This window comes from Malaclemys terrapin, chromosome 4 (assembly GCF_027887155.1).
Source record: "Malaclemys terrapin pileata isolate rMalTer1 chromosome 4, rMalTer1.hap1, whole genome shotgun sequence".
Taxonomy (NCBI): domain Eukaryota; kingdom Metazoa; phylum Chordata; order Testudines; family Emydidae; genus Malaclemys; species Malaclemys terrapin.
In genome coordinates, this window is record NC_071508.1 from 131,289,696 (window position 1) to 131,311,233 (window position 21,538).

A 21,538-nucleotide genomic window follows, 5' to 3' on the forward strand; every position below is an offset into this window, starting at 1 on the left:
CTGCCAAGTGCTTTTTTGAGAACCAGGAAAGCAGTCAAATCAATAGGACTAGTGAGCCATGGAGAGAAGATGAAGGCTGGGGAGTGAATCTGGGTAACAGAGCCAGGGAGGAGGTGTTGTAAAGCAGAAGAAAGGTATTTATTAGTTAGTGTCGGAACAGCTTTCTTAAAAAGAGACTTAACAGATTTTCTTTTTTTTAATTAGTAAAATATAAAAGTTTATCACTGGGAGATACTAACTAGACAAGGAAGCTATAGAAGTGAAAATGTGAAAAGTAATCACTGATACAGAATGATTCATTGAATTATTTAATTTTCATTCCTTATGTGTAAAGGCAAGTAAAGGAAAAAAGGATTAAAACTGTTAACGTCAGGCATTTTCTTTTCTTGCTCCAAACTCTGGTGGTATAGAATACATTTTTAGTTATTTATTCAAAGCCTAGGACAACTTTCATTTGGGTGTTTTGTTTTTTGTTTTTGTTTTTTCCTGTTATGCTGAGAGAGAAAACCAGACCTCCACACTTTCAGAACTAAATGCAAACTCACTTTTTTTTTTTTCCATTTATACACACACACACACACTCTTTCTAATACACCCCCTCGTTCTAACACACACAAAATCCTGTAAACTAATAGAGCTATTGCTCCTGCAGGATTGGAAGGAAGGAACATTTGTTTCTCTATGTTTAAATATTTGGGACAAACCCCTACTGTGGTGATGGGGGCTATATATGTACTTTGTAACAATTTATATGGTGTATATATTGGTGCAATAGAATAACTGTTACTACTGTAATGATTTTAAAATAGTTGCCTTCTCGTTGGAGTTTAGAATAGACTGGGATGGTCTTGGGGTTACGCCCCTGGACTGGGACTCAGAAGATCTCATGATGGAAGGCAACCTAGTTGGGAATTATTTTCTGACTGACATAGAGGAGGAGCATCATTCTTCACATTTGGAAGTTCAAGACAGGCTGTGATAGTAGAGTATTTGATCTATTGAAATATAGAGAGATGTGTATGTGGCAACTGAGAGATCTGTTCAGTGACTTTCTTATGGGATGTGAAGGTGACAAAAGTCCTAAGACATGTAGACAGGCTTCTAGGGAGTGCTGGGGAGCAGTCTGTGGTTATGGTACATATTAGTACCAGTAACCTAGGGAGGTCTTGGAAGCTAAATTTAGATTGCTAAGAAGAAAGCTTTAGGTCTAGAGCTTCTGTGATAGCTTTCTCTGAAATGATTCCCTTTCCATGCGTGAAGCCAGGGGAACTTCAGTCTCCATATATGGATTAGTCCTGGGGGGATTCTGCGGGACTGCATGCCTGCAGAAAACAGGCGCTCTTCTCTTTCCCTCCCCTCCCCCCTGGGCTCAGATATCCTGCCCCGAACAAGGGGCGGAGGTTGAGACCATGTACAGTTTTGGGGGGGAGGTGAGGCATGGGGGAGGCACATGGGGTTATGAGCCACTGCCCCATCCCGCCCCAATTTCTGCAAATGCAGATCTACGCAGCTCGGAGGCTTCCTCAGGCACCACTGACTCTGCAACTGAATGCAGCCTCCTGAGTCCTAGTGCCAGTTGTGCTCCCCTTTTATGTGCTGGGAGCCTTTCCTGGGATCAGTGAGTGCCCATGGTGGGGTGGGGTAGGGGAAGAGGCAGTGGGGAAGGAAGGGGGTGGAATAGGGATGGGGGGGAATGTGGGAATGAGGGGAGGGTAATGGAGAAGAAAAGGAGGTAGGGGAATTGCGGTGGAAAGCGGGAGCCCGGCATATGGCATCCCCTCGGCAGCAGCTTGGGCTCCCCTGTTAAGCAGGCCCATTGAACCCTCATCCTGAAAAGCCCTACCCCCCACACCCGGACCCCTCCAACAAGCCCACCACCCCACTGAGCCCCAACCAGCTGCACTGGACCCCCACCCCATCAAGCCTCAGCACCCAGACCCTCCACACTGAGACCCCCATCTCCCCACACCCATACCCCTCCGCTGAGCCCAACCACCATCACCTGGATCCCCTGCAGAGTCCCATTGCCCCTGCATCCGGAACCCCCCAACGAGCCCCTCTGCATTCAGATCTTCCACTGAACTCCCCACACCCAGATTGCCCCACACAAAAATCTCTCACTCCACACCTGGATCCTGCTGGGCTGAGCCTGCCCAGCCACACCTGGCGTACCTGGCACAGAGGAGCAGGGCCCTGGAGTGTTTCTGGGGCAGACCCAGCCCTTGCACTGTGTCAAGTGCAGCCTCACTGCCGAGTCCCTGTACTGGGGGAGGTGGGGGCTTCAGAGTGATCTCCCACCTCAGTGCAGCCAGTGGCCTGTGCTCCCCATTGCCATGCTGGAGCCACATTTATTTATTGACAAAATTTGCAGAAATTTACAATATTGTGCACATAATTTTTAATTTTTTGGTGCAGAAGTCCCTCGGGAGTAATGGATAAAACAAGGATTTAAAGAGGAGAATTTCAGGCACTGGGGCAGGTTGAGTGCCTATTAAAAAAAGGGGCAGGGAAGTGGAGGGAGATGGGCTCCAACTTAACTAAAGTAAAACCAGACCTCTGGCACACAAAATGAATAAAGTTTGGGAGAATTGTTTAAACTAGGAGCTGAGGGAAAGCTGACAGGTGACACGGAGCACTGCAGTCTAACAGACATCTGTTCGGGATATCAGTAATACAAATGTATCTCTGTATCTAGCAAAGATTAGGGCAGAGAGAACAATCAACCTAGAGCAGGGACAGATTGAGATCACAGGTAAATTCTGTTAAATCAACAAGGGGTCAGACTAAGGATTTTAATAAAAAATAGGCATATGATCAATAATTACTATAAATGCCTATATACAACTGCAAGAAGCTTTAAAGCAAAATACATGAAATAGAATGCCTGGCAGTAGAAAAGGGCCTTAACATAAAATGCCTCCCTGAAACATGGTGGAATGACAGAAAATTAATAGGAAACTGTCATACCTGATTTTAAACTATAGAAGAAATATAAATCAGGTTAAAGAGGTGGGGGAAGTACCATTAGAGCCAAAAGAGTCCACAGAATCTGGGGACAGATTTGGTTTTGACGGAACTGCATTGTAGTATTTATATAGCTACAAACCCCAAATCTTAAGAATACAAATATTTTAGTAGGGTTATATTGCCAGCCTCCAGATCAGAAAAAGGAATATAGTATATAGAATGTGATGAGATCAGAAGCAACAAAGTCTAATAAAGGGTAATAATTGGGGGACTTCAAGTACTCATATATAAACTGGTGGGTCCCTTTGGGCTAGTAACTATACAGATACATGGTATGAGATGGTCCTTGTCTTGAAGAGATTACAATCTAAATAAACTTTAAACAAACAGCAAGTTCTAGAGCTCAGAAGAGGAGAAGCGATATTCAACTTAGTCCTAAGTAATTCATAGGAGTTGGTTCAAAAGTAAGCATATGCATAAAACATTAAGTAGTAGTGTTCAAAATATATCTTATTATTTGTATTACTGTAGTGCCTAGTAGCCCTAATCTTAGACCAAGAGGCCACTGTGTTAGACGCTGTACAAAAAGAATCAAAGGACAATCCCTGCCCCCAAAGAGCAATATAATTAAGTGTAGCATCCTTGGGAAAGGAAAAATAATGGGAGAGGAACTGTAACCCCTTAGACTTCAAACCCATACTACCAACGTAGCATGATGACATTTAACTTTAGAAAGTGGGGCCGGGGGGGGAGGTTAAAAAATAAAAGTAGTCAAAAGGTCCCTAACCTCAAAAATGAAAGAAGTTAAAATTGTTAGATTTAGTATGAAGGGTACTTAAAGATACAGTAACTGTCTCAGGGTGCATGCATATTCCTAAACAGAGAGAGGAGCAGATGGCAAGAAGTAAACCAGCATGGCTAAGATTCATGAGGTTATTTGAGCTAAATAGGTGTCCTTCAAAAAGCAGAAATCAAACCCTACTGAAGCCAATAGAAAGGAGTATGAATTATGGCAGGAAATATGTGAGAAGGAAATTAGGACAGTATTATATCAGAAGCAGAAAGCCTGCAAGAGAATCAGTGGGTCTGCTGGTTGACCAGCAGGTAAAGGAAGCAATTAAGGATAAAGATGTTTCAGAGAAACTAAACAATTTCTTTGCATCAGTCTTCACCACAGTAGATGTTTTTCATTAATAAAGATGAGATGCAATCAAAGACTGAGATGTCAAAAGAAGAGGTACTGAAACAAATTTATAAATTATAAAGCAAGTCACTAGGACAAGATGGTATAGGTCCAGGAGTTCAGAAGAAACTTTTAAGAATGAAGTACTGCTTACAGTATTCTATAGTCGCATTAAAACCACATACCATATCAGAGGATTAGGAGGCAGCAAATATGCTTATTTTAAAAAGGTGATGGGTGACCCAGGGAATTTATAGTCCAGTAAATCTTTCTTCTATATCTGATAAATTGGTTGAAATAATTAAAAACCAAATTACAAAACAAATCATAATTAGATCTATTATTTTATTTACTATTTGTATTATTGTAGCGCCTAGGAAGCCTAGTCATGGACCAGGACCCCATTGTGCTAAGTGCTGTACAAACACAGAAGAAAACACAATCCCTGACCCAAAGAGTTTACAATCTTAAGTATAAAACAAGAGACCGCAGATAGAAGTGGACAGAGGAGTACAAGGAGACCCTATTGCTCAGTATGACAAGCAGCGGTATCAGCACACCAGCAACTTAACTGTTGTCAAGCTTTTCATGGGCATCATGGCAAAGGAGAGATTTTTGAAGGAAAACAAAATGGCTTTGCAGATGTTCACAGGGAGCTCTTCACAAGCATGAGGGGCAGCATGGGAGAAAGCATGAAGGTGCTTATTTAAAGATGTAATAAGTGGGCAATGAAGGCTGGCATGGACCAACTGGAGGTAGACGTTGACTTGTCAATAGTGAATGCAAGATGGTAGTTAGGATGGGGATACGCCATGAAAAGCCTTGAAAGTGAAAACAAATAGCTTATGTTTGATGTGATAGAGAAGGGGGAGCTAGTGTAGAGATGCAAAGAGAAGAAAGTTATATTTGCAGCAGCATTCTGAATGGATATAAATAGGGCAAGGTTGCATTTGTCAAGGCCAGAGAAAAGAATGTTGCCATAATCGAGATGAGAGATGAGGAGAGCCTGGAAGACAGTTTTAGCTGTGTGGATGGATAGGAAAGGCCGTGTCTTAGAGATGTTCTGCAGAAAGAATCTGCCAGATTTAGACGTAGCTTGGGTGTGAAAACCTAAAGAGGTCCGAGTCAAAGGTGATGCCTAGGTTATGGGCTTGAGTGACAGGCAGAATGATAGTGATGTCCACAGTGGTCGAGAAAAGAGGTAGGAGTGTGGGTTTGTGGGGGAAAGAAGGAAAGGAGAAGAGTAAGGGAGGGAATAAATGAATGCAAAGAAAATCAGGAGATATGGGTTCACTTAGTCAAATGAAAGAGTTAGAGAGGGAAGAGCAGATGAGAAAATCTGTCTGTGAGAAAGGAGAGAGTCGTAAGAGTGAAAGGGGGAAGAGAAAGCAAGATAAGGGAGGGGAAAAGGTCACATTGTATTTTGTCAATTTTTTCTTGGAAGAAATTGGTGAGATCCATTCTATGAGGAGAGAGAGGTGGAGGTAGGAGAAATGGGAACGTTTGAGGAGTGAGTCAAAGGTGGTAAAAAGGTGGCTGGGATTACAGGCATGGGTTTCAGTTAATTTGGAGAAGTAGTTTTTTAGCTAGGAAGGTGGTAGAACTGAATGAGAAGGAAAATTTTATAGTGGAGAAAGCAGAGTCACAAGATTTCTGCCAGAAAGACTCCACAGCATGATAGCAGGAGAGGAGGAAGTGGCTGTTGGGCTGGAGAGTTGGGTTCTGCAAATGAAATCATGGTTGTCTAATCTATTAGAATTCTCTGAACAGGCCAATACAGTAGTCTATGAACAAGACCCAGTTAACGTAATTTATTTTGGCTTTGACAAAGTACCTACCAAGAAACTATTGAAAAAACTAAGTAGTTTGAGAGGCAAAGTACTGTCATGGATCAAACTCTGAGACAAAAAAAAATAGAGTAAGAATAAATGGTCAATTTTCATTATGACAAAAGGTTAACAGCAAACTGCCTGAGGCTCTGGGTTAGGTCTGGTGGTGGTCATTAGATTTGTTAATTTGGGGGAAAGGGGTGAGCAGTGACTGAGGTGGCAAAATTTGCAGATGACAGTTGTTTGAGTTAAATAAGACTGGGAGAAGCTTCAGCACAGACTTAACTTAGGTGAATGAGCAACACAGTGGCAGATGTAATTCAATGTTGACAAATGTAAAGTGCACATAGGATTTTAACTATTCTCACACCTTACTGGATTCTGGTTAGCTGTAACAACTCAAGAAAAATACAGCATTTTTGAGGACAGCTGAATGAGGACCTCTGTTCAATATGCCGCAATGGTCAAAAAAGCAAACAAAATATTAGGGTGCATAAGGAATGGGATAGAAAATATCTTATTATGCTGTTCTATAAATCAAAGATATTCCCTTATCTGAAATACTGTATTCAGTTGTGCCACCCATTCTTTAAAAGGACGTGTCAAAATTAGCAAAGGTTCAGAAATGTGCGATGAAAATGATTAGAAGGGTGGAAAAACTCTCATTAAAAAAGATTAGGACTGTTTACCTTAGGGAGAAGACATAACAAATGGTATGGAGAAGGTAGATCAGCAACTGCATCATATAGAAGCAAAGACAATTTGGGGGGATAAGATTTTACTAATAAAGCTGAAAATGTTTTAGATGGACTTGTTATAAAGCAATATTTGATCTTCTCTTTTTACTTAACAAAATAGTCTCGACTGAAAATAATATATGGATAGTTGGGGCAGGAAGGAAATATGGCAAACATTTTCAATGCAAATTTTAATCCTCTTCCTAAAGTAAATGTACATAGGAGCATGAGCAAAGATTCTTGAGTATTACTTTGTATTTGGCAAATAACTTTTTTGGCCAACTGTTTTGCATTTTGATTTCAGGCACAGAGAGATCAGAAAAAGGATCGTCCTCTTATGCGACGCAAGTCAGAACTGCCTCAGGATATCTACACCATGAAAGCCTTGGAATCCCATTGCAGAGCTGATGAGCTAATATCACACGATGGGCATTAGACTATTACAGTGAAATATTATTTTGGAGGAAAACTTTTCTGGACTTGGTTCTACAGTAGAGAACTTACTTTTTTGTGCCATACCAATCAGTTACACAAAAGTCAAAGCTTTCTTCAACCCAGTTCTGTAGGCAATAACTTAATACAGTATGCAGCTCAAGATTAGCAGTTCAAACAATGGTAAATTACTTGATTCCATACGCAGAACCATGGGTTGACTAGTATTAGGTGGCCACGTTTTTCTGGTGGTGTTGTCAAAGTACCAGTTGGTAACATGCATAGTTTTATAGTAGTACTTGAGAATAACATTCTGTAAGTTATTTCCACCAAAATTGCAGTCATTTGAATGACTGATAGTTGGTACTATGATAACACTGTTTTCAAAAGCAAAATTCTTTCGGATTTAAGTATTACATGTTTTTCTAAGACTTCTCAACTTTGAAATTGTTTCCACATTACTATTGTCTTGTAATATACCAGCAGTTTTGAAAATATACAGTTCTTTACTTTCCTATTATAAAACACAGCTTACAAAATGGTAACTTCATGACAATCTTCAATCATGGTTGCTTTCTAAGAGTTCTGTAAATTGTTCCTTTACTTAGGATAAAGACATATATATACCATGTCCTAGTACTTTACATGTATTTAAAGCCATATTTTCCAGTCTTTAGTATGTAATACAGCACCAGTATTCCAAAAGTCAATTGGTAGAAGAATTTGTTTCCTAAAATGAAAATTTATCTACCTTGACTGGGAATAAATTGAATATAAAAATATTTATATTTTGATTTTCATTCCTTGTTTTCAGTTTAGTAAAACACTGTTTCTCCCTTATCTGAGCTTTTAATACTCAGCATTTTTTCTTGGGCTCTAAGAGTTCAATATTCTGTGGCAGATACCATGATGTCATTTAAGTTGCATTAGTCTTCTCAGACAGACAAACATTGTTGCCTTTCAGTGAAACACAACACCAATAGCTTGTATTATAAAGTAAAAACAGGTAAAAGATGTGAGTTTAAGAGCTGATAAATCAACAGTGACCGTAGTTTTACGTGAATATATTTTTGTGTGTTGTAAAGAGCACATATATTACAAATACACCTCACAGGTAAAATGAAAATGCATCTGAGTTGCTGATGATCTTCAAATGCTGCTATATATTCCACGAGATTACTTGCATGTAATGAGCTTTTTGTTGTAGATGGAAAAGCACGGGAGGAAAATCTCTTTAAACATATAGTGCTTTGTCTTCAATATTTGATTTCTCTCAGGGTGGCCAGTATTTTGACTTACTTATCCTGCTTAAGAGCTGTTTGAGATGTGTTCTGCTATTCTAAATGGGTGACTAGTTTCTTTTGTCTCTGGCAGTAACATAATATAACTTTAATGTTTAATGTCTTGATGCATAAACAGATAAAAATGTGGCTTCTTTAAAAATAGTTTTTTATTTTTTAAAAAAAAGAGGTCTCCTGCATCCATAAAAATATTGTGCAAAGCAGACATTCATTGTAACATTGTGCAGATGTAGTGCCTGCTGTCTGTTGGTTGCATTGAAAATACAATGTCCAATATTTATTACATTGTCTGTTGGAAAAAGTCATTTTAGTGGGTGGGAATTATTGCTTAAAAAAAAAAACTAAATTGAAAGACCACCTAAAGCTTCAAGTGGAAAAGTCCACTGTGTGTGAAAACACTTCCTGTTAAACTTGAAAGAGAATATGCTTTACCATTATGATAAACTATATTAAAACCGTTTAAAGATGCCTTCTCCTTTTGAGGGAAAAAGGGTGCTTTTTTTAATTGTATAAAGCAATGTCTATGTATTTTGATATACCATTGTTTGAACTTCCATCTTTAGCTGGTAAATTATCAAATAATTTGATTTTGGGTGTTCAATATGTTTGTGCAAGAGGTTTCTGGAAAGAAGTACTCTTATTTTACCCTAGGAAAAAAACTTGTATATCAATGTTTGATTGTGTAACGCTCAACATATAAGAACATCTTTTACTGTCTAGATTTATTTCTGTTCTTTACTGAAGATAAACATTCACCAAAAAAAAGGGGAGGGGATACAATTTTTTTTTTTTTAATTAAAGTTTGTCAGAAATTCACATTTGAGGTTTTGGGCCATAGAACATTTGCCTAGACAGTATTCCAAAAATTATCAGCACTGATTGTTTGGCTTGTTTGTTACCATCATTTATATATTTTGTATAGTCATGTACTAAACTACTCTAAAACTACTACATCCAAAATAAAAAGTAAAAATAAAGTAGAATTTTGGTGGCTGTTCTTCTTCATAAAGTTCTGTGTTTGACACCTTTCCATGTTCTCAAAAATTACATCTGTACATCAGAAATGTCAAAAGTAATATTACAAGTGTCTTTTTAGTGTGGCTTTAGTATGGCTTTATTTTAATATTGTACATACATTGTACTTTGTTTTATGGTAATAAGTAATAAAAATGTAGACTTCATATTTTGTACAGAATGGTCCTATGTACAGAATAAAAAGTTCCTAGAAACAGCAAAAATAGGTAAGTGGCACAATTATTTTTCATTAGACAATATCTGTAACTTTGTTTTAGTAGAATGTTAAGTTCAAATGTACCTACATATTTTTTAACAGTTTGTAATTCAGATTTTGTTCTGACCTTGTTTATGAAGAACAACCTTCATACACCTGCCATTTATTATGCTCTTTTATCTAATTTTAAAATTCTAAAAATGGTGTATTATATGGACTAAATAAAGAACATGTGAATTTTACTTGCTGATCATGAAACTAAATTTAGCACAGAACCTTCTGGTGAGTGTGCAGACTACCACTGGTTTAAAAATCATCCACAATTTTGAGACGATAGCACATAAGTTAAAGAATAAAATTGCAGTTCAGTATTGGTGCCTTTGTGAAAGTTACAAGTAAATTTATGGTAAGTCTTAGAAATAAATTAGCATCAAGTTCTGGTTATTCTCTACCATAAATAACCTTAATTTTTAGTCAGGTATCAAGTACTGCATTAAACCCAAAAACTATTTTGAAGAATCCCTCAAACCATCCTACAAATACCAAAGAAAAAGACCTCTTATACCACATTATCTTCCCTATAAAAACTTGAAATAAGTATCTGTTGGAAGGATTTCTAGCAAAGCAGGAGCAAAATTAAGGATTCCCAGTAAGACAGAAAAGGAGAGGACAGCATCAGATGGTGCAAATAGATGCAGCAAATACTTTTTTTTTTTTTAAATCTAGATTTTTCTTCCAGTTTACAAATGATAGTTCTTTTGGATCATCAGAGGATCTTCAGTACTTTATAAACACTCAATACCCTGTGTGGTACAGTAACTCCTCACTTAACATCCTAGTTATGTTCTTGAAAAATGCAATGTTAAGTGAATCCAATTTCCCCATAAGAATTAATATAAATTGGGGGGGAGAGGGTGGGGGTAGATTAGGTTCCATAGAAGTTTTTTTTGCCAGACAAAAGACACATACATATACAGTATAAGTTTTAAATAATTTTAAACTGTTTAATACTGTACTCACCAATGATGATTGTGAAGCTTGGTTGAGGCAGGGGCCTAGTGGGGTCGGGGCACAGGGGCTTGCCCCGTTCCACCCGCCCGCTTCCCGACAGGAGCGCCAGGCAGGTGAAACAGGGCCAGGCTTGCGCCTCCACCCCACTTCCTGGCAGGAGCACCAGGCAGGCGGAACGGGGCAAGGCCCCATGCCCCGACCCTGCTCCCCAGCTGGAATGCCCGGCGGAGCGGCGCAAGACCCCGGTCACCGACCCGCTCCCCAGCAGGAGCACCAGGCAGGGGAAGCCAAACAGTGTTATAAGGAAACATTGCAGGACTTTAAAGGAGTATGTTCTCTAATAGGTCAGCAACCTAATAATGAAACTACGTTAACTGGAATGACGTTAAGTGAGGAGTTACTGTATGTAAGTGTATACGATAAACCCATGAAACATTTAAAAACTAGTTCAAAGAATGCTTTTACAGTAACAGATTAACACTCTCCAGGCATCCTCCAATCATTTTTACAGTCATAGTAAACAAAAACTGGAAATAACGAGAACTTGCAGTTGGAAATCTAATTTCCAAAAGCATTAACACACACGGTGTCCCTAGACCAAGGTGCAAAGAAGACCAGACATTGCCAATATAAACAATTGATTATTTCAGCCAAATATCTGGGGAGGGAGGGATGCATTTGCTTTTTTACACAATTTTCCATTTTTAGTAAGAATAGGATGAATATCTGATTTGGAGTTGAATTGTATACATTTAGTGTATTTGTGAATTATTGAAGATCACAGATAATGCCTTTAATTTTCAAATACATAGCTAATTAAGAAATTTCATTCTGTTCTATCATATCACAGCATCTGGACTCTTGTTACTTTTCACTGCTGAGTCAGGTAGGGGTTGCAATTTAACTAAGGTAAAAAAAGATAGCTAAACGTTTTATGTATATACAATACATTTGCATACACAATTAAGTATTTTTGTGCATAGGTGGTTATTTCTACAGTTAATGTTATGGTTTATTTTTTCATTGTTTGATATATTTGAAAATATGCAAGTATTTTGTATTGGAGGGAGGGACTTCGTGTCGCAGGGTGAGGGTTTAGTTTGAGCTGGGCTCAAATACTTGATCACCCATATCTTGCTGTTAAAAATAAATTCTGGTTTCTTCACTTATAATGAATGCAAGAATTCATTTAATATATACCTGTAAAACATTTGCCATTAGTGAATAATATAATTAGGGCTGTCAAGCGATTAAAAAAATTAATCATGTATATTCATGATAATAATAAAATACCATTTATTTAATTATTTTGGGTGTTTTCTACATTTTCAATTATTTCAATTACAACAGACTACAAAGGGTACAGTGCTCCCTTTACATTTATTTTTTATTACAAATATTTGCATTGTATAAAAGAAAATAGTATTTTCAATTCACCTAATACAAATAATGTAATGCAATTTCTTTATCCTGAAAGTTGAACTTACAAATGTAGAATTATGTACAAAAAAACTGCATTCAAAAATAAAACAATGTTAAACTTTACATCCTACAAGTCCACTCAGTCCTACTTCTTGTTCAGCCAATCGCTCAGACAAACAAGTTTGTTTACATTTGCAGGAGATAATGTTGCCCGCTTCTTGTTTACAATGTTACCTGAAAGTGAGAACAGGCATTTGCATGGCACTGTTGTAGCCGGCATCGCAAGATATTTACATGCCAGATGTGCTAAAGATTCATAAGTCCTTTCATACTTCAACCACCATTCCAAGGGACAAGTGTCCATGCTGATAACAGGTTCTGCTTATTAACGATCCAAAGTAGTCTGGACCGACGCATGTTCATTTTAATCATCTGAGTCAGATGCCACATCAGATGGTTGATTTTCTTTTTTGGTGTTTCGGGTTCTGTAGTTTCCGCATTGGAATGTTGCTCTTTTAAGACTTCTGAAAGCATACTCCACACCTTGTCCCTCTCAGATTTTGGAAGGCACTTCAGATTCTTAAACCTTGGGTTGAGTGCTGCAGCTATCTCACATTGGTACCTTCTTTGCGTTTTGTCAAATCTGCAGTGAAAGGTTCTTAAAACAAACGTGCTGAGTCATCATCCGAGACTGCTATAAAATGAAATATATGGCAGAATACAGGTAAAACACAAAGCAGGGGAGACATACAATTCTCCCCCAAGAAGTTCAGTCACAAATTTAATTAATGTATTTTTTTTTAACAAGTGTCATCAGCATGGAAGCATGTCTTCTGGAATGGTGGCTGAAGCATTGATGTTTAACATATCTGGCACGTAAATACCTTGCAATGCTGTGCCATGCGAACGCCTGTTCTCACTTTCAGGTGACTTTGTAAATCAGAAGCGGGCAGCATTATCTCCTGTAAATGTAAACAAACTTGTTTATCTTAGTGATTGCCTGAACAAGAAGTAGGATTGAGTGGACTTGTAGGCTCTCAAGTTTTACATTGTTTGGTTTTTGAGTACACTTATATAACAAAAAAAATCTACTTTTGTAAATTGCACTTTCACAATAAAGAGATTGTACTACAGTACTTGTATGAGGTGAATTTAAAATATATTTAGTTTATCATTTTTATAGTGCAAATATTTGTAATAAAAATAAAGTAGGCACTGTACACTTTGTATTGTGTTGTAACTGAAATCAATATATTTGAAAATGTAGAAAAACATCTAAAAATATTTAATTTCAATTGGTATTCTATTGTTTAACAGTGCACTTAACTGCAACTAATCAATTTTTTTATCGTGATTAATTTTTTTAATCTGATGAGTTAACTGCGATTGACAGCCCTAAATATAATATGCTGAGTTCCATTTTTTCATTCTAATTCCCCTTACCCTCTCATTTGGTTTCATTTTAGTTATTAAAATATTTTCTCAAAATAATCTTAGCTTGAAGGTGCCTTTTTAAACTTCAGCCCCGTTTTCCATGGAGTATTTTTTTTCCTTGTTTGCCTTGTTACATGCAAATTACCATCACTGCCTAAGTTAATGCATGCCATAAAGTATGCACATAGTGGAACAAGCCAAACTTAATACACCTCTACTCGATACAACGCTGTCCTTGGGAGCCAAAAAATCTTCCCATGTTATAGGTGAAACCGCATTATATTGAACTTGCTTTGATCCGCCGGAGTGCGCAGGCCCGCCCTCCCGGAGCACTGCTTTACTGCGTTACATCCGAATTCATGTTATATCAGGTAGCGTTATATCGAGATAAATGTCTTTTGCAATACACCTCTCACCTTTTGGAATATTGACTGCCTGATTTATTTTTTCATCCTTAGTGTTGTACCGCAGCTGGTCTTTGCGTATTATAAAATAATTTTAAAATCTGTTTAACCATGGAGGGCTAGATGTTAGAAGCTAATGGAGCTCAACTCTAATGCCACAGCTATCAGCTACGTTGTAGTTTAGTGCAGTGGTTTTCAAACTGCGGTTTGCATAATGTAAGGCACTGGGATGCGGCGGCTCTGGTCAGCACTGCTGACTGGACCATTAAAAGTCCTGTTGGAGGTGCTGCCCGACTAAAGCAGGCTAGTTCCTACCTATTCTGACACCGTGCTGCACCCCGGAAGCAGCCAGCAGCAGGTCTGGCTCCTAGGTGCAGGAGGCATGGGGCTCTGCACGCTGTCCCCGCCCCGAGCACCAGCTCTGCACTCCCACTGTCCAGGAACCAGCCACTAGGAGCTGGGGAGGTGATGCCTGTGGGCAAGAGCTGCACAGAGCTGCTTGTGCGCCTCTGTCTATGAGCTGGACCTGCTGCTGGCCACTTCCAGGGCACCGCATGGTCCGCGGTGCCAGGACAGGCAGGAAGCCTGCCTTAACACCCCTGCTGTGCCACTAACCAGGAGCTGCCTGAGGTAAGCCTGCATCCCAGTCCTGAGCCCTCCAACCCAGAACCCTTTCCTGCACCCCAAATCCCTCATCCCTGGCCCCAGCCCAGAGCCCTGACCCCCTCCTGCACCCAAACCCCAGCCCTAATCCTCTCTCACACCTCAAACCCCTCATCTCCAGCTCCGTTGGGTTGCGGGCATCAACAATTTTCTTCAACTGGGTCTCCAGAAAAAAGGTTGGAAAACCACTGGTTTAGTGCAACTAATATACTGTACGGTGCAGTACCATCCACTGCTCCCAGGCAGTCCTGATAAGGCTCAAACTGCTACAGCCTCTGTGGTCTCCTGCCACTGCAACACACAGGCTATCTCTACACTACACACCATTTTCAGCAGTATGTAGCTACACGTGTCAGTGAAGGGCTCTGGTGCAGGGAGGCAGCAGGGAAAGGCTTTAGCAGCTCCCCACCGCTGGCGCCTTTTACGGCAGCAGGGAAAGGTTTTGGCAATGGGGAAAGACTCACTGGGGAGCTTCCGGGAAAGGCTCCAGCAGCAGGGAGGCATTGGGACACTACATTGCTAAAAATAATATGGACAGGAAAGCACAGTTTGGGCTAGTAGAGAGCCTTGTAGTGTATGCACTCAAGTACATACCCACACCCTCCAGGCGTGTCTACTCTACTCACCTATTCAGTGCCTCACTGTCTACACTGCTACTTAAACCTGTACTGGGAGGCTGCCCGAGTACATATTCTACACACTGCCAAAAGAAGCGTGCATTGTAGACACGGCCATAGACTGCAAGCAGCAGAGGGAGGAAGCACAGAAAAGGGAATAAGGCTTCTGTGGGGTTATTTCACATTAATCCACAGAGGCAGAATCTAGGGTTCCCTGAATCTGCTCCTTGTCGCTACTCTTTTCCTTCTACCTCTGCATTTGGTTCTGAGCCTGGAGGTGGTAGGTGGAAGGAAGGGAAATGGTTCTGTGCCTGGGGATGGATGGGCTTCCTGGACTTGGAAGATTTGAGGAGGGTTTGTCAGCTGGCAGGGACAAAGTGGGTGATGATTCAAAGATGAGGGAATAGATTTGACCTGATGAGACGTTAGGTAGGAAGAAGAGGGGTACTTTAGCTTGTGAGCATAACGGGATGTGGCGAGTTTTAAACTGGTTGGGTTGAGTTGGCAGGGATGAGTGCAGGACAGAGTACAACCAATTGGTGGAGTGGGCGTGAGGTGAGAGAACACGAGGGGAAAGGTAAGTCTAGACACAAGTTGAAGTTGAGGGTAGGACAGAACAGTGAAGGTATGACTCAAATACTGTGTTCTCCCTCCTAGTCCTGTACTGTAAAATGTCCATTTCTTATATTTAAAAGGAGAGAGGATGAGAAAGTGTACCACTTCTTCCTTCCCACCTACCTTTCTTATGCCACCTCCTAAACACTTTCTTTGCACACTCATGCCTGATTGGAGTCCCAGTTTTTCACTTTGAAAACAGACTCTTTGAGTCATGTCCCTATGGGTGCTCCACTTAAGAAACATGTGTGCCTCACATGCCTTCAATTGAGGATCTTCATTAGTAGCAGCCATTTGGCCAGCGCAAGCATCCCATACATCCTCATACTGCACACCAAGCCTAAATAGGTCTGTGCGGGCCTTTCCTTCTCAACCATCTCAGCTTGAGACGGAACTTTAACACGTCTGCTTCAAGGTGCCTTGCTTAAAACACTTTCTTCCTAGTTGCTAGTTTAGTTTTTTTTAGTTTAGTACTTAAGAGGATTGGTTTTTTCCTCTCTTCTTTTGGGGAGGCTCCCCTTCCTCAGGACGGCATGCCTATCTCCCCCGGGTTTAAATGCCTCACTTGCCAGTTAGCAAAGGCCACTCCTAGTAAGGTTGCTGTCTAAGAGACGCACTTCTGTGGGATGTGTGAAACTTCTGTCTACCTCTTAAGTTCAGGGTAAGGAAGAACTTGGAGACAGAGTTTAGGCTACTTATAATTAAGGCTGTGAGTTTGTCACAGAGGTCATGAAAGTCACGGGATTCTGTGACTTTCCAGGACCTCCGTGACTTCTGCAGCAGACAGTAGGGCTGGCCCAGAGACCACCTGAGGAGCTTAGGCAACCCCTGGGCCAGCCACACTGGCCGCTGCTGGGGCAGTATCAGGGCTGGGGTGCAGGAGGGAGTGGGCGGCACTTACCTTGGGAGATTCCCCGGAAGCGGCGACATGTCCCTCCCTCTCAGCTCCTATCTCCGCAGGCTACTTCCACCCCCTGAGCACCCAGTCCTGAATAGGGACCTCCTTTCAATCTCAGTGCAGGGCTCTCCTACCCATACATGCAGGAACCCATTTTTTTGATATCCCCAGAGAGAAAAAAAGATGAATTTTGGGGAAGACATCACAGGTGGTGGGAACAACCTTTGATACTACTTCCTCTCCTGTATGGTCCCCCACAATGGCCATACTGGGATATCTGGACTAATCAAGACTTATTAAGAATATTACCAAGTGATGATATTTCTAATGATGAAAGATATGTAGAATCAACCCCTCAAGAAGAAGCAGATACAACAAAAAGTGCCTCTACAGAAGAATTGGACAATAAATGCTTGGAGGAGATGGCTCAAGAGCTATAATTGAACAATGGATGTCAAATTAGAACTAGTAAAATCAACATGTTACACAGACACTTCTTTTCAGCTAAACACATTGAAGGTTAATACAACAATCTGATCCATGCAGGTGGACTGTTGTGCCTATGTAGAGACCCACTGTCTTTATGGGCAGGAGGAGCAGCAACCTGTGGGATCCAGTCAAGTGGAATACACCCAGGTAGAGCAGAGCTGGGGGTGGGGAGGGGAGCCCAGCTAGCCAGCCCACCAGTAAGGAAGAAAAGCCATTCTGTTAAAATGTGATGGCAAAACATGACCTGTGAGCCTGGGGCTGGAGAGGAAAAACCAGTGCAAGGAGGTGGACGTGGAGCATGAGATATATGGGGAGATGTGAAATGAGTCACATTTTAAGTATGTAAATAACACTCAGCAATGTTAATATGTAAATAGGGGCTAGGGACATAAATAACAGCATTAGAGCTGGTAAAAAAAATCAAAAAATGTAATTTCAATAAACATTTTCATCACAATTGTGAATTTTGGCATTTTCATTTTATGATAAATTCCATCCTGGTTTTCAATCAGCAAAATATAAACTCTACAAAAACACCAAACCCCACCACCATGTATTCCTGGGCCTGAAGCTAGATGGTCTGTATCTGAATGTGGCCTTTTCCGGACAGGAACATTTGAGACGCTCAATTTTTTTTTCTTTTAAATCGGAGCCAGAATTTTTTCCAAAATGATTGAGTAAGCTATTCTTTGGCACCAGTCCTGCTTAAAACATAGCAGTATGACAAGACTGCCGCATAACAATGGCAGAGATGTTAAAACCCATTTAAAGTGTCAGAGTCCCAATTCTCCCACAACTAACGCAGATAAGTCAACTAGAGTTACTTGATCTTGTGCTTATTTTGAAAAGGCTCAACACATGGTACACAAAGACTAGACACATCTCAAATCTATCCTGAGAGCTTCCATAAAACCCAACACAACCATAACTCAGTCTTGATGACTTTACTTGGGCTAGGTCTACACTACCGGGGGCGGTCGACCTAAGACACGCAACTTCAGCTACGTGAATAGCGTAGCTGAAGGTGCGTATTTTAGGTCGACTTACCTGGCCGTGAGGACGGCAGCGAGTCGACTGCTGCCACTCCGCCGTCGACTCCGCTTCCGCCTCTTGACAGAGTGGATTTCCGGAGTCGACGGCAGAGCGATCAGGGATCGATTTATCGCATCTTCACTAGAGGCGATAAGTCAATCCCCAATAGATCTATTGCTACCCGCCGATCCGGCGGGTAGTGAAGACGTGCCCTTGGACTACCTGCATGAGTAAGGTTTGTAGGGGAGAGCACACACAATGCATATCATGTCATTCTGCCACTAGAGGCAGGAAGGGGTTTGCGTGATTTTTCAGGCAGGGCTATTTCTTTATGAAGGGGAATTCACATCTAAATTTTTCAAAGCAATAAATAATTTGAAGTGGCTTTGAGACTAATTGAGTTGGGAGAACAAAATTAGATTTGTAGTGGTTTGGCAAAACTCTTATTTTAAGACCACAGAAAGAAACTAAGCTGTATTTTCCTTTGCATAGGAACAACATTGTTACACCAATAGTGCTTAGGACTACTTTCATTATGCTGAAGGAAAAGTACAAGAACTGTCATACTTTGAAACACAACATATTCTTTAGTGATGCAAAAAAAAAATCCATATCCAAAAAATGATTCGTGCAGAGAGGAAAATTTGGCAAAAACTTTAGAAAATTATTCTGATTTTTGCCAGAAGAGCAATTTCTAAAAAAAAGAGCAATTTCTATTTTTTAAAACAAAGCATTGTGAAGGTCTCTCACACATAATGTGAATTTCTGTTTAATGGCCGGGACATCAGACAGAAATTCGGCAACATTTCTTACCTAGTTCTATTGATGCTTTCACTCAAAATATTTCAATTATCATTTCTGTAATACTATAAGCATGCATGGAGATTTACAGACACAAAAAGGCACATGCCCTGCACCCAAGGTATTTAAGGGTTTCCAGAGTATGTCTTAAATACAGAGATGGCACAAGAGAGAACAAGTAAAAGGTCGGGGTGAGAGAGGAGCTGAGTATTGCAAAATTATCTGTTGAATCAGTAGGGAAGCATACAGATATTTTCAATCTACAACACGCAGTGCCATGGGCAGTAGCTGTTAAATGAACAACTTTTGTCTTGGCCATAGTTTGGATTCCACACTGCAACTACCAACCACAAAGAAAGCCTTAAAGAAGCACTATCAACTTAATCATATGTGCAAACAAACATTTACATAGCACACCTTTAATTATTACAAAGGAAAAAAAGTTTTAAAAGCTAATTTACTTAGCACTATTTCTCCTCTGTACTCTCAGCATTTCCCTCAGCTGGAATAATGAAAATAATAATTTAAGGTGTTTTCACTGTCATTCATAGTCACTTTCACTTTCTGGTTCTTGTAGTGCCAATGTTTGGGTTTCAGACACTGTATAAGGATGTCATGTTTATAAAAACAGCTGCAGTAAAATGCTATTCTATATTTCACAATCACAAAGCAACACCTGTAGTTTCTTAATGCATGTTTATTAAACAAAGAGAAGGAGATCAAGATCTCAATCTAGCCAGTTTCAACATACTATGTCGCTCTGATTTAGTTCTCTCCTCTCTGCAGTGTTTTTTGCAGATTAACTTAATGTAACTGCAAGATAGAATGTTAGTTGCAACTAACATTCTCTAATAAAAAAATACAATAATTAAACTTTTCTGTTGCTAGTAGGTAGCTGATGTTCCGGTTAATACAGCATTTCACACATGTTTCAAAGCTGAACATCCTTTCAGAAAATGAGATGGTCCCTACAGCTCCACCATGTGGTGTTAAAGATTTACACATCTTCCATGTCCTTGCCCAGCTATTCACCATCCCCACTCCACTTTGGGAGATGCTTGTGTAGATCTTTGTAACATGAAACGTCCCCTCCTTTGTGTTTTGATAAGCAGTGAACTTAATCATTGTTACCAATGTTGACATCTGGGTTAGCAGCACCCATTATTATGAAGGGGGCAGGTCCAACCTCAAAACTATTCTTCTACAAACTCAGGCAAACATTGCTGTATCAGCTACACTCCCCTCACATTTTAAAGGTTTTCCTCACAACCACGGCAGCTAGAGACTTTCAGAAAATGAGATTCTGGAGAATAAGACTGTCTACACTAGAGACCTTATAGTTGCTGTAGTTGCGCTCCTGTAAGATCTCTCACGTAGCTGCTCTATGCCGACAGGAGAGGGCTCACTCATCAACATAATTAAACCATCCCCAACGAGCAGCAGTAGCTGTGTCCGTGGGAGAACCTCTCCGGCCAACATAGCATGCTCAGAAGGGTGTTTTTTCACACCCCCGAGCAACATAAGTTTTCCTGACATACGAGGTAGTGTAGACATGACCTAATTCAGAGGTCTGTTTGCAACCCTTCCCCTCTGCCAGTCCTTCACACCACCTGGTGGGGGGTATACCACACACTTTGAAAAACTGTCAGTCCATGTGCATGGGTTTTTGTTTTGTTTTTTTAATTAAAATAAACCAGGGATATTTTTTTTTCTATAATATATGCTGTAGTTCAAACAGGAATTATTTTTTGGGAAGTTCTGTGGTCTGTGTTATACAGGAGATCAGACTAGACAATCAGAGTGGTCCTTTCTGGCCTTAGAATCTATCAATTGTTGCTTAAAAGAGAATTAACCCTTAAGGGGCTGGACTCATTAAATTGTGCAAAGCCTATATCTAACAAAAGTGTTGTTTATTTAAATGGCCCAGTTAAAACACAATTAGGACTAATCTAATGAGTGTAAAGTACATGTGGGAGTGCTAAACTGCAGTGTGGGACCAGGGCATGGATCTTGCCATCTGATTGATTTCTATGTGCAGGCTCCTGTGTTGATGCAGATTACTGGAGTGGGGTCCAAGTCAGCCCACATCATGTCATTTAATATGGTCATTAGCCTAGCTCTTTTCTAATCTACTGAGTATTCAGTAGAGGTCAGATTTTTATATATTCATTTTATACATTTCATTTTTACTGTCCCCAATTTGGCTTTTTTTACATATGAATTTTTAACAGAATTGTTTTCTCTTTGGAACAATTAGATAAGGGGCCATTCTGCTCTGTTACACCAGTTACATCAGCATAACTGAGAGTGGAATTTAGCCCAACCTGCCATATGCTGCAATAGGACCAGAAGGGATGTACCTTTTTACCCACATGACACCCTGCTGAAGTCAATGGCATCCCATATGGTCACAAGGTTCGCCCACATGGACCTGATGGCAGGATAAGATTTTTTTCCCCCTACTCATGATTA

At 40.2% G+C, this 21,538-nt stretch overlaps 1 protein-coding gene across 3 annotated transcripts in view; it reads left to right on the top strand.

Moving 5' to 3' along the window:
- The window catches only part of PPP2R5C (protein phosphatase 2 regulatory subunit B'gamma), a 176,799-nt gene extending 166,877 nt beyond the window's left edge, over positions 1 to 9,922 (top strand). For all 3 annotated transcript variants that reach the window (XM_054027226.1, XM_054027227.1, XM_054027228.1), the window contains one exon: positions 7,021 to 9,922. In XM_054027226.1, coding sequence (XP_053883201.1) covers positions 7,021 to 7,152 — 132 coding nt within the window. In that variant the 3' untranslated portion in view covers positions 7,153 to 9,922. The remainder of the gene's footprint in view (positions 1 to 7,020) is intronic.
- The last annotated feature ends 11,616 nt before the right edge of the window (positions 9,923 to 21,538 follow it).